A 12,521-nucleotide genomic window follows, 5' to 3' on the forward strand; every position below is an offset into this window, starting at 1 on the left:
ACTGAACCCCAGTGAATGTGATTGTTGAGGGAGGCGGCAATGGGGGGAGGTGGGGAGGAACACCCATAAAAGAAGGGGAGGGAGGGATTAGGGGATGTTTGCCTGGAAACCTGGAAAGGAATAACATTCAAATGTAAATAAAAAAAAATACTCAAGTTAATAAAAAAATAAAAAAAAAAACCTATGCATGCCTGCATATACAATGTATATAATACATGTATTATATGTTATATATGGATTATACAGAATACATGCATTATGTATGATATATAATGTACATATGTCATATATAATACATGTATTATAAAATGTGTCAAAACATGTATAATATATATGTTATATACATATCATTATATGATGTATAAATAAAATCTTTTTTCCCCAGAAAAACTATTCTGGGAAAAATGTGAAAAAAAAAAGAAAAGAAAAAAAAAAAGAGGGCCCTCCTGTAAATGGCTGAGCTTGGCTGCCATTGGTCAGCTCAGGGATGACGTCACAATTGCCTCCTTTGACCCAACAATGCCCACCAGCACTGAAAAGGCTGGGTCCTGGCTGAGGCACACACACAGGGAACATTTCACCACATAGAGGGCACTATCTAGGTTGCTCATGCTGTGAAAGACCAATCGCTACTATCCAATCATCAGGACCGGAATTCGTGCTTTTATAAACATGGGAAAAGAAAGCAAACTAAGACCAAAGGTGAACGTCTCTCCTTACGTCCATTTTATGATGGACTTCAAAAATCAAATGAAGGAGCAACAGTCAAACACCTATTATGACTTTACCGAATTTTCTAGAAAGTGTTCTGAAAAGTGGAGGACCATCTCGAAGAAGGAAAAGAAGAAGTATGAAGCCCTAGCCAAGCGCGACAAAGATCGGTACCAACGTGAAATGAGAAACTACACCGGACCTAGAAGGGAGAGAAGAAGGAGGGATGTAGATGCACCGCGGAAGCCCCCATCCTCGTTCCTACTCTTCTCCATGGATCACTTTGACCAGATAAAAGAAGAACACCCAAACCTGACTGTGGATGAGAAGGTGGCCAAGGCTGCGGAAGGATGTGGTCCAGGTCTGAAGTGGACAAAATCCCTATGAGGAGAAGGCTGCTATTCTGTGGGCAAAGTACCTTGAAGAGCAGGAGGCCTACTACCACCAATGCCAGCGCGGGAAGTAAAACTTCAAGGGATGGGGCAAACCCAATCTGAAACAATAAACCTCATTCAACTGGAAAAAAAAAAGAGTAAAGCGCACTATTGATAATGAGGAGTGCCATATGACAAACATAAATTGTGAACCTACTCAGGATAAGAAAGAAAGGAATCCAACCAGGTAAAGGACTATAGATTGAACCTAACCAATCTGTTCTGTTCCTTCCATCAGTTTATATATAGAATTCTCTGTGCAATGGAGCTTGTATTCTACTTTTTCTCATTTGTGACAGTTTTAATTTATATAGCTTGAACATAATATTATTATAAGAAGTGTAAGGTAGCTTTGAAACTCAAATAATATTTCCTCCAGTAGCCACTCAGAACTGTAATCACCGTTTATGTACCAATTACAAACAAACTCAGAAAGACAAGAGAATAAAGAAAACATGAAACCAAGATTATTAAAAAAAAATGTTGTTTTCCTTAGAGTATAAATTAAGCCAAATGCTTAAATTACAAGAAAATAAACACCTAAATAAACTCAAACATAGTGATCCTATAAAAATAATCAAATATTTAAAACAAATATTCCAATTTAGTTGTTATATCTACTATGAACAGATAAATCTTCAAGTATTTAAAGTTCTAGTTGATACAAAGGAGTAATAATTTGAACAGAGAGAGAGAGAGAGACAGAGAGAGAGACAGAGACAGAGAGAGACAGAGAGACAGAGAGAGACAGAGAGAGAGAGAGAGACAGAGAGAGACAGAGAGAGACAGAGAGAAAGAGTTAGTTAAAACAAAAATTATTAGAGCTGACCAGGAAAGATTGTCGAGGTGTGGGAGAGGTTGAGTTAACAGAAAGGTACTATTTACCAAGTTTATAGTTGGCATTATATAGTGCCTAAAACCATACATCTTGGCTAAATATTCATATGTTCACACATGTCTTTAAATTTTTGTTTCCATCCAATCTTCTCTTTCATTTAATTAGAGATTTATCTGTTAGCTACGTACTACTTTAATACACTTGAATAGGTATGTCTGTGATATTGTTGCTTAGCCATTTAAACAATATTGTTTGACATATGTTATCAAATGGTTAATTTGTTAAGGGATATGTTTAGTATTTCCAAATATATTTAAAATATCAGAATTTATCATCAAAATTTAAATATGTCAAAATAGGACAGTCAACAACAGTAGACATCTTCTTACATGACATGAATTGGAAAAGACAGTTTTCTTTTCCTTTTTCATTTATTTATTTGATTGTTCGCTTGTTTAATAGTTCACTCCATTCTAATTTATGCTCATCACCCAAAAGAAAAAAAATCACCAAACATTCAATTTAGAAAAAAAGTCTGGTGATTACTTACTTTGATTACAAATTCTTTAGCAGAAAAGCAAATAAGTGATTCATGTAACATATTTTTAGAGCTTTCTCAGAAGAAAAAATAAACAAGTTTTCTTGCCATCTACCTAAAAAAACATGCATGGGAATCTCAATGGAGTGGTTTTAACAACAAAATAGACAATGACTTCAACTACAGTTTAGTCAAGTCTCTTTGAATGTTGCATAACTTGCTCGTTTTGAAATTTCTTTTATAAGTATTTCTTAATGATAAACCAAGAAGTATTAGTAAAGCAGACATGTATGTGTTTGACAGGCTGATTCAACCCTGTAGTTATTAACTGTGTAATTTCTGGAAAATCACTTGACTGTCCTTTTCTATAAACTAAGATCAAAATACATAATGTGTTTGCTTATGAAGGTCTTTAAATGCCACCAGGCCATTAGGAACTATTTCAGTGATTATTGTTACCATTCTTACTACAACAGTTAAAAATATAAAATCAAATGGGAGTAGATGTCATTCCTTGGGGAAAGTCCATTTTTCCTGTTCTTAGCATGCTATCTCTTTCATGATATAGCACTATCATTGGTATTCTCATTGTTCAGGTATGTTTAAGAGCCATGTTGATAATCCTACATAGAGGTAATGTTATATGGACTGGAAGATTGTATTTATGTATTTAAAAATATATATGTATACATATGTATTCTTACTTGTACACACACATACACACAGAGACATAATGTGTGTGCATATGCATGGGTGACAATTAAAAGTAAGCTATGAATATGAGAGCAAGAGGGTGCATGTTAAGGGCTGGAAGGAGCAAAGGAAATGATGTAACATATTACAATAAAAATATTATAACATTTAAGAATCAAGCACATGGGTAAACCATGTTTCCTAAAAGCAATTAACAGTACCTTGTCTCTATACACACAAATATAATTTTCTACCTTGTCATTAAAATATAAAGTTGTAATAGTTAACTCTCTCTTATATAGATCTTTCAAGGATCTCATCATTATCTTTGGGATATAGTTAAAATTTAAATATAATATATATATATATGCTGCATATTAACATAATATTCAAATGTAAATAAAAAAATACTCAAGTTAATAAAAAAAAAATAGATCAAGAAGTTAGACACCAACAATGTGTAATAATACAATTATAATATATGGGGGACACAGAATCTGTCTCTTATACACATCTAGATGTGTATAAGAGACAGATGTTATACACATATCATTATATGATGTATAAATAAAATCTTTTTTCCCCAGAAAAACTATTCTGGGAAAAATGTGAAAAAAAAAAAAAAAAAAAAAAAGAGGGCCCTCCTGTAAATGGCTGAGCTTGGCTGCCATTGGTCAGCCAGGGATGACGCCACAATGCCTCCTTTGACCCAACAATGCCCACCAGCACTGAAAAGGCTGGGTCCTGGCTGAGGCACACACACAGGGAACATTTCACCACATAGAGGGCACTATCTAGGTTGCTCATGCTGTGAAAGACCAATCGCTACTATCCAATCATCAGGACCGGAATTCGTGCTTTTATAAACATGGGAAAAGAAAGCAAACTAAGACCAAAGGTGAACGTCTCTCCTTACGTCCATTTTATGATGGACTTCAAAAATCAAATGAAGGAGCAACAGTCAAACACCTATTATGACTTTACCGAATTTTCTAGAAAGTGTTCTGAAAAGTGGAGGACCATCTCGAAGAAGGAAAAGAAGAAGTATGAAGCCCTAGCCAAGCGCGACAAAGATCGGTACCAACGTGAAATGAGAAACTACACTGGACCTAGAAGGGAGAGAAGAAGGAGGGATGTAGATGCACCGCGGAAGCCCCCATCCTCGTTCCTACTCTTCTCCATGGATCACTTTGACCAGATAAAAGAAGAACACCCAAACCTGACTGTGGCGAAGGTGGCCAAGGCTGCCGGAAGGATGTGGTCCAGGTCTGCGGAAGTGGACAAAATCCCCTATGAGGAGAAGGCTGCTATTCTGTGGGCAAAGTACCTTGAAGAGCAGGAGGCCTACTACCACCAATGCCAGCGCGGGAAGTAAAACTTCAAGGGATGGGGCAAACCCAATCTGAAACAATAAACCTCATTCAACTGGAAAAAAAAAAAGAGTAAAGCGACTATTGATAATGAGGAGTGCCATATGACAAACATAAATTGTGAACCTACTCAGGATAAGAAAGAAAGGAATCCAACCAGGTAAAGGACTATAGATTGAACCCAACCAATCTGTTCTGTTCCTTCCATCAGTTTATATATAGAATTCTCTGTGCAATGGAGCTTGTATTCTACTTTTTCTCATTTGTGACAGTTTTAATTTATATAGCTTGAACATAATATTATTATAAGAAGTGTAAGGTAGCTTTGAAACTCAAATAATATTTCCTCCAGTAGCCACTCAGAACTGTAATCACCGTTTATGTACCAATTACAAACAAACTCAGAAAGACAAGAGAATAAAGAAAACATGAAACCAAGATTATTAAAAAAAAATGTTGTTTTCCCTTAGAGTATAATTAAGCCAAATGCTTAAATTACAAGAAAATAAACACCTAAATAAACTCAAACATAGTGATCCTATAAAAATAATCAAATATTTATAAAACAAATATTCCCCAAATTTAGTTGTTATATCTACTATGAACAGATAAATCTTCAAGTATTTAAAGTTCTAGTTGATACAAAGGAGTAATAATTTGAACAGAGAGAGAGAGAGAGAGAGAGAGAGAGAGACAGAGACAGAGAGAGACAGAGATGAGAGAGAGAGAGAGAGAGAGAGACAGAGAGAGACAGAGAGACAGAAAGAGTTAGTTAAAACAAAAATTATTAGAGCTGACCAGGAAAGATTGTCGAGGTGTGGGAGAGGTTGAGTTAACAGAAAGGTACTATTTACCAAGTTTATAGTTGGCATTATATAGTGCCTAAAACCATACATCTTGGCTAAATATTCATATGTTCACACATGTCTTTAAATTTTTGTTTCCATCCAATCTTCTCTTTCATTTAATTAGAGATTTATCTGTTAGCTACGTACTACTTTAATACACTTGAATAGGTATGTCTGTGATATTGTTGCTTAGCCATTTAAGGAATATTGTTTGACATATGTTATCAAATGGTTAATTTGTTAAGCAAGGATATGTTTAGTATTTCCAAATATATTTAAAATATCAGAATTTATCATCAAAATTTAAATATGTCAAAATAGGACAGTCAACAACAGTAGACATCTTCTTACATGACATGAATTGGAAAAGACAGTTTTCTTTTCCTTTTTCATTTATTTATTTGATTGTTTGCTTGTTTAATAGTTCACTCCATTCTAATTTATGCTCATCACCCAAAAGAAAAAAAAAATCACCAAACATTCAATTTAGAAAAAAAGTCTGGTGATTACTTACTTTGATTACAAATTTTTAGCAGAAAAGCAAATAAGGATTCATGTAACATATTTTTAGAGCTTTCAGAAGAAAAAAAAATAAACAAGTTTCTAGATCTACCTAAAAAAAAAACATGCATGGGAATCTCAATGGAGGGTTTTAATAACAAAATAGACAATGACTTCAACTACAGTTTAGTCAAGTCTCTTTGAATGTTGTATAACTTGCCATTTGAAATTTCTTTTATAAGTATTTCTTAATGATAAACCAAGAAGTATTAGTAAAGCAGACATGTATGTGTCTGACAGGCTGATTCAACCCTGTAGTTATTAACTGTGTAATTTCTGGAAAATCACTTGACTGTCCTTTTCTATAAACTAAGATCAAAATACATAATGTGTTTGCTTATGAAGGTCTTTAAATGCCACCAGGCCATTAGGAACTATTTCAGTGATTATTGTTACCATTCTTACTACAACAGTTAAAAATATAAAATCAAATGGGAGAGATGTCATTCCTTGGGGAAAAGTCCATTTTTCCTGTTCTTAGCATGCTATCTCTTTCATGATATAGCACTATCATTGGTATTCTCATTGTTCAGGTATGTTTAAGTAGCCATGTTGATAATCCTACACATAGAGGTAATGTTATATGGACTGGGAAGATTGTATTTATGTATTTAAAAATATATATGTATACATATGTATTCTTACTTGTACACACACATACACACAGAGACATATGTGTGTGTGCATATGCATGGGTGACAATTAAAAGTAAGCTATGAATATGAGAGCAAGAGGGTGCATGTTAAGGGCTGGAAGGAGCAAAGGAAATGATGTAACATATTACAATAAAAATATTATAACATTTAAGAATCAAGCACATGGGTAAACCATGTTTCCTAAAAGCAATTAACAGTACCTTGTCTCTATACACACAAATATAATTTTCTACCTTGTCATTAAAATATAAAGTTGTAATAGTTAACTCTCTCTTATATAGATCTTTCAAGGATCTCATCATTATCTTTGGGATATAGTTAAAATTTAAATATAATATATATATATATATGCTGCATATTAACATAACATTCAAATGTAAATAAAAAATACTCAAGTTAATAAAAAGAAATAAAAAAAGCCTATGCATGCCTGCATATACAATGTGTATATAATACATGTATTATATGTTATATATGGATTATACAGAATACATGCATTATGTATGATATATAATGTACATATGTCATATATAATACATGTATTATAAATGTGTCAAACATGTATAATATATATGTTATATACATATCATTATATGATGTATAATAAAATCTTTTTTCCCCAGAAAAACTATTCTGGGAAAAAATGAAAAAAAAAAAAAAGAAAAAAAAAGAGGGCCCTCCTGTAAATGGCTGAGCTTGGCTGCCATTGGTCAGCTCAGGATGACGCCACAATTGCCCCTTTGACCCAACAATGCCCACCAGCACTGAAAAGGCTGGGTCCTGGCTGAGGCACACAGACAGAACATTTCACCACATAGAGGGCACTATCTAGGTTGCTCATGCTGTGAAAGACCAATCGCTACTATCCAATCATCAGGACCGGAATTCGTGCTTTTATAAACATGGGAAAAGAAAGCAAACTAAGACCAAAGGTGAACGTCTCTCCTTACGTCCATTTTATGATGGACTTCAAAAATCAAATGAAGGAGCAACAGTCAAACACCTATTATGACTTTACCGAATTTTCTAGAAAGTGTTCTGAAAAGTGGAGGACCATCTCGAAGAAGGAAAAGAAGAAGTATGAAGCCCTAGCCAAGCACGACAAAGATCGGTACCAACGTGAAATGAGAAACTACACCGGACCTAGAAGGGAGAGAAGGAGGAGGGATGTAGATGCACCGCGGAAGCCCCCATCCTCGTTCCTACTCTTCTCCATGGATCACTTTGACCAGATAAAAGAAGAACACCCAAACCTGACTGTGGAGAAGGTGGCCAAGGCTGCCGGAAGGATGTGGTCCAGGTCTGCGGAAGTGGACAAAATCCCCTATGAGGAGAAGGCTGCTATTCTGTGGGCAAAGTACCTTGAAGAGCAGGAGGCCTACTACCACCAATGCCAGCGCGGGAAGTAAAACTTCAAGGGATGGGGCAAACCCAATCTGAAACAATAAACCTCATTCAACTGGAAAAAAAAAAAGAGTAAAGCGCACTATTGATAATGAGGAGTGCCATATGACAAACATAAATTGTGAACCTACTCAGGATAAGAAAGAAAGGAATCCAACCAGGTAAAGGACTATAGATTGAACCTAACCAATCTGTTCTGTTCCTTCCATCAGTTTATATATAGAATTCTCTGTGCAATGGAGCTTGTATTCTACTTTTTCTCATTTGTGACAGTTTTAATTTATATAGCTTGAACATAATATTATTATAAGAAGTGTAAGGTAGCTTTGAAACTCAAATAATATTTCCTCCAGTAGCCACTCAGAACTGTAATCACCGTCTATGTACCAATTACAAACAAACTCAGAAAGACAAGAGAATAAAGAAAACATGAAACCAAGATTATTAAAAAAAAATGTTGTTTTCCCTTAGAGTATAATTAAGCCAAATGCTTAAATTACAAGAAAATAAACACCTAAATAAACTCAAACATAGTGATCCTATAAAAATAATCAAATATTTATAAAACAAATATTCCCCAAATTTAGTTGTTATATCTACTATGAACAGATAAATCTTCAAGTATTTAAAGTTCTAGTTGATACAAAGGAGTAATAATTTGAACAGAGAGAGAGAGAGAGAGAGAGAGAGAGAGAGAGAGACAGAGAGAGACAGAGAGACAGAGAGAGACAGAGAGAGAGAGAGAGACAGAGAGAGACAGAGAGAGACAGAGAGAAAGAGTTAGTTAAAACAAAAATTATTAGAGCTGACCAGGAAAGATTGTCGAGGTGTGGGAGAGGTTGAGTTAACAGAAAGGTACTATTTACCAAGTTTATAGTTGGCATTATATAGTGCCTAAAACCATACATCTTGGCTAAATATTCATATGTTCACACATGTCTTTAAATTTTTGTTTCCATCCAATCTTCTCTTTCATTTAATTAGAGATTTATCTGTTAGCTACGTACTACTTTAATACACTTGAATAGGTATGTCTGTGATATTGTTGTTAGCCATTTAAGGAATATTGTTTTTGACATATGTTATCAAATGGTTAATTTGTTAAGCAAGGATATGTTTAGTATTTCCAAATATATTTAAAATATCAGAATTTATCATCAAAATTTAAATATGTCAAAATAGGACAGTCAACAACAGTAGACATCTTCTTACATGACATGAATTGGAAAAGACAGTTTTTTTTTCCTTTTTCATTTATTTATTTGATTGTTTGCTTGTTTAATAGTTCACTCCATTCTAATTTATGCTCATCACCCAAAAGAAAAAAAAAATCACCAAACATTCAATTTAGAAAAAAAGTCTGGTGATTACTTACTTTGATTACAAATTCTTTAGCAGAAAAGAAAATAAGTGATTCATGTAACATATTTTTAGAGCTTTCTCAGAAGAAAAAAAAATAAACAAGTTTCTCGATCTACCTAAAAAAACATGCATGGGGAATCTCAATGGAGTGGTTTTTAATAACAAAATAGACAATGACTTCAACTACAGTTTAGTCAAGTCTCTTTGAATGTTGCATAACTTGCTCGTTTTGAAATTTCTTTTATAAGTATTTCTTAATGATAAACCAAGAAGTATTAGTAAAGCAGACATGTATGTGTTTGACAGGCTGATTCAACCCTGTAGTTATTAACTGTGTAATTTCTGGAAAATCACTTGACTGTCCTTTTCTATAAACTAAGATCAAAATACATAATGTGTTTGCTTATGAAGGTCTTTAAATGCCACCAGGCCATTAGGAACTATTTCAGTGATTATTGTTACCATTCTTACTACAACAGTTAAAAATATAAAATCAAATGGGAGTAGATGTCATTCCTTGGGGAAAGTCCATTTTTCCTGTTCTTAGCATGCTATCTCTTTCATGATATAGCACTATCATTGGTATTCTCATTGTTCAGGTATGTTTAAGTAGCCATGTTGATAATCCTACACATAGAGGTAATGTTATATGGACTGGGAAGATTGTATTTATGTATTTAAAAATATATATGTATACATATGTATTCTTACTTGTACACACACATACACACAGAGACATAATGTGTGTGCATATGCATGGGTGACAATTAAAAGTAAGCTATGAATATGAGAGCAAGAGGGTGCATGTTAAGGGCTGGAAGGAGCAAAGGAAATGATGTAACATATTACAATAAAAATATTATAACATTTAAGAATCAAGCACATGGGTAAACCATGTTTCCTAAAAGCAATTAACAGTACCTTGTCTCTATACACACAAATATAATTTTCTACCTTGTCATTAAAATATAAAGTTGTAATAGTTAACTCTCTTAGGTAGATTTTTCAAGGATCTCATCATTATCTTTGGGATATAGTTAAAATTTAAATATAATATATATATATATGCTGCATATTAACATAATATTCAAATGTAAATAAAAAATACTCAAGTTAATAAAAAGAAATAAAAAAAGCCTATGCATGCCTGCATATACAATGTGTATATAATACATGTATTATATGTTATATATGGATTATACAGAATACATGCATTATGTATGATATATAATGTACATATGTCATATATAATACATGTATTATAAAATGTGTCAAAACATGTATAATATATATGTTATATACATATCATTATATGATGTATAAATAAAATCTTTTTTCCCCAGAAAAACTATTCTGGGAAAAATGTGAAAAAAAAAAAAAAGAAAAAAAAAAAGAGGGCCCTCCTGTAAATGGCTGAGCTTGGCTGCCATTGGTCAGCTCAGGGATGACGTCACAATTGCCTCCTTTGACCCAACAATGCCCACCAGCACTGAAAAGGCTGGGTCCTGGCTGAGGCACACACACAGGGAACATTTCACCACATAGAGGGCACTATCTAGGTTGCTCATGCTGAAAAGACCAATCGCTACTATCCAATCATCAGGACGAATTGTGCTTTTATAAACATGGGAAAAAAGAAAGCAAACTAAGACCAAAGGTGAACGTCTCTCCTTACGTCCATTTTATGATGGACTTCAAAATCAAATGAAGGAGCAACAGTCAAACACCTATTATGACTTTACTCAATTTTCTAGAAAGTGTTCTGAAAAGTGGAGGACCATCTCAAGAAGGAAAAGAAGAAGTATGAAGCCCTAGCCAAGCGCGACAAAGATCGGTACCAACGTGAAATGAGAAACTACACTGGACCTAGAAGGGAGAGAAGAAGGAGGGATGTAGATGCACCGCGGAAGCCCCCATCCTCGTTCCTACTCTTCTCCATGGATCACTTTGACCAGATAAAAGAAGAACACCCAAACCTGACTGTGGCGAAGGTGGCCAAGGCTGCCGGAAGGATGTGGTCCAGGTCTGCGGAAGTGGACAAAATCCCCTATGAGGAGAAGGCTGCTATTCTGTGGGCAAAGTACCTTGAAGAGCAGGAGGCCTACTACCACCAATGCCAGCGCGGGAAGTAAAACTTCAAGGGATGGGGCAAACCCAATCTGAAACAATAAACCTCATTCAACTGGAAAAAAAAAAGAGTAAAGCGCACTATTGATAATGAGGAGTGCCATATGACAAACATAAATTGTGAACCTACTCAGGATAAGAAAGAAAGGAATCCAACCAGGTAAAGGACTATAGATTGAACCTAACCAATCTGTTCTGTTCCTTCCATCAGTTTATATATAGAATTCTCTGTGCAATGGAGCTTGTATTCTACTTTTTCTCATTTGTGACAGTTTTAATTTATATAGCTTGAACATAATATTATTATAAGAAGTGTAAGGTAGCTTTGAAACTCAAATAATATTTCCTCCAGTAGCCACTCAGAACTGTAATCACCGTTTATGTACCAATTACAAACAAACTCAGAAAGACAAGAGAATAAAGAAAACATGAAACCAAGATTATTAAAAAAAAATGTTGTTTTCCCTTAGAGTATAATTAAGCCAAATGCTTAAATTACAAGAAAATAAACACCTAAATAAACTCAAACATAGTGATCCTATAAAAATAATCAAATATTTATAAAACAAATATTCCCCAAATTTAGTTGTTATATCTACTTATGAACAGATAAATTTTCAAGTATTTAAAGTTCTAGTTGATACAAAGGAGCACTCTGAAAGAGAGAGAGAGAGAGAGAGAGAGAGAGAGAGAGAGAGAGAGACAGAGAGAGACAGAGACAGAGAGAGAGAGAGAGACAGAGAGAGACAGAGACAGAAAAAGAGTTAGTTAAAACAAAAATTATTAGAGAGCTGGACCAGGAAAGATTGTCGAGGTGTGGGGAGAGGTTGGAGTGAATAGAAAGGTACTATTTACCAAGTTTATAGTTATATTATATAAAGCCTAAAACCATACATCTTGGCTAAATATTCTATATGTTCGTTACATGTCTTTAAATATTTGTTTCATCCAATCTTTCTTTCATTTAATTAGAGATTTA

The 12,521-nt window shown here is 34.1% G+C and overlaps 2 protein-coding genes and 2 pseudogenes across 2 annotated transcripts; all 4 read left to right on the forward strand.

Annotated features, from left to right (window-relative positions):
• Positions 1 to 672: 672 nt before the first annotated feature.
• Positions 673 to 1,216, forward strand: LOC116889370 (annotated as a pseudogene).
• Positions 1,217 to 4,082: 2,866 nt separating this feature from the next.
• LOC116889374 (high mobility group protein B4-like) lies at positions 4,083 to 4,589 on the forward strand. Its single transcript, XM_032890476.1, has one exon. The coding sequence runs from the start codon at positions 4,083 to 4,085 to the stop codon at positions 4,587 to 4,589; it is 507 nt and encodes a 168-aa protein (XP_032746367.1).
• Positions 4,590 to 7,551: 2,962 nt separating this feature from the next.
• Positions 7,552 to 8,058, forward strand: LOC116889373 (high mobility group protein B4-like). The gene has a single exon (XM_032890475.1). It carries the CDS (start codon positions 7,552 to 7,554, stop codon positions 8,056 to 8,058), a length of 507 nt encoding a protein of 168 aa, XP_032746366.1.
• A 1,972-nt stretch (positions 8,059 to 10,030) lies between these two features.
• On the forward strand, positions 10,031 to 11,586 carry LOC116888028 (annotated as a pseudogene).
• The last annotated feature ends 935 nt before the right edge of the window (positions 11,587 to 12,521 follow it).

The sequence above is a fragment of the Rattus rattus genome, chromosome X, assembly GCF_011064425.1.
Source record: "Rattus rattus isolate New Zealand chromosome X, Rrattus_CSIRO_v1, whole genome shotgun sequence".
NCBI classification, from domain to species: Eukaryota; Metazoa; Chordata; class Mammalia; order Rodentia; family Muridae; genus Rattus; species Rattus rattus.

Excerpts from the sequence above, each read along its gene's own strand:
- LOC116889374 (XM_032890476.1), top strand. The coding sequence starts at position 4,083 with ATGGGAAAAGAAAGCAAACTAAGACCAAAGGTGAACGTCTCTCCTTAC.
- LOC116889373 (XM_032890475.1), top strand. The coding sequence starts at position 7,552 with ATGGGAAAAGAAAGCAAACTAAGACCAAAGGTGAACGTCTCTCCTTAC.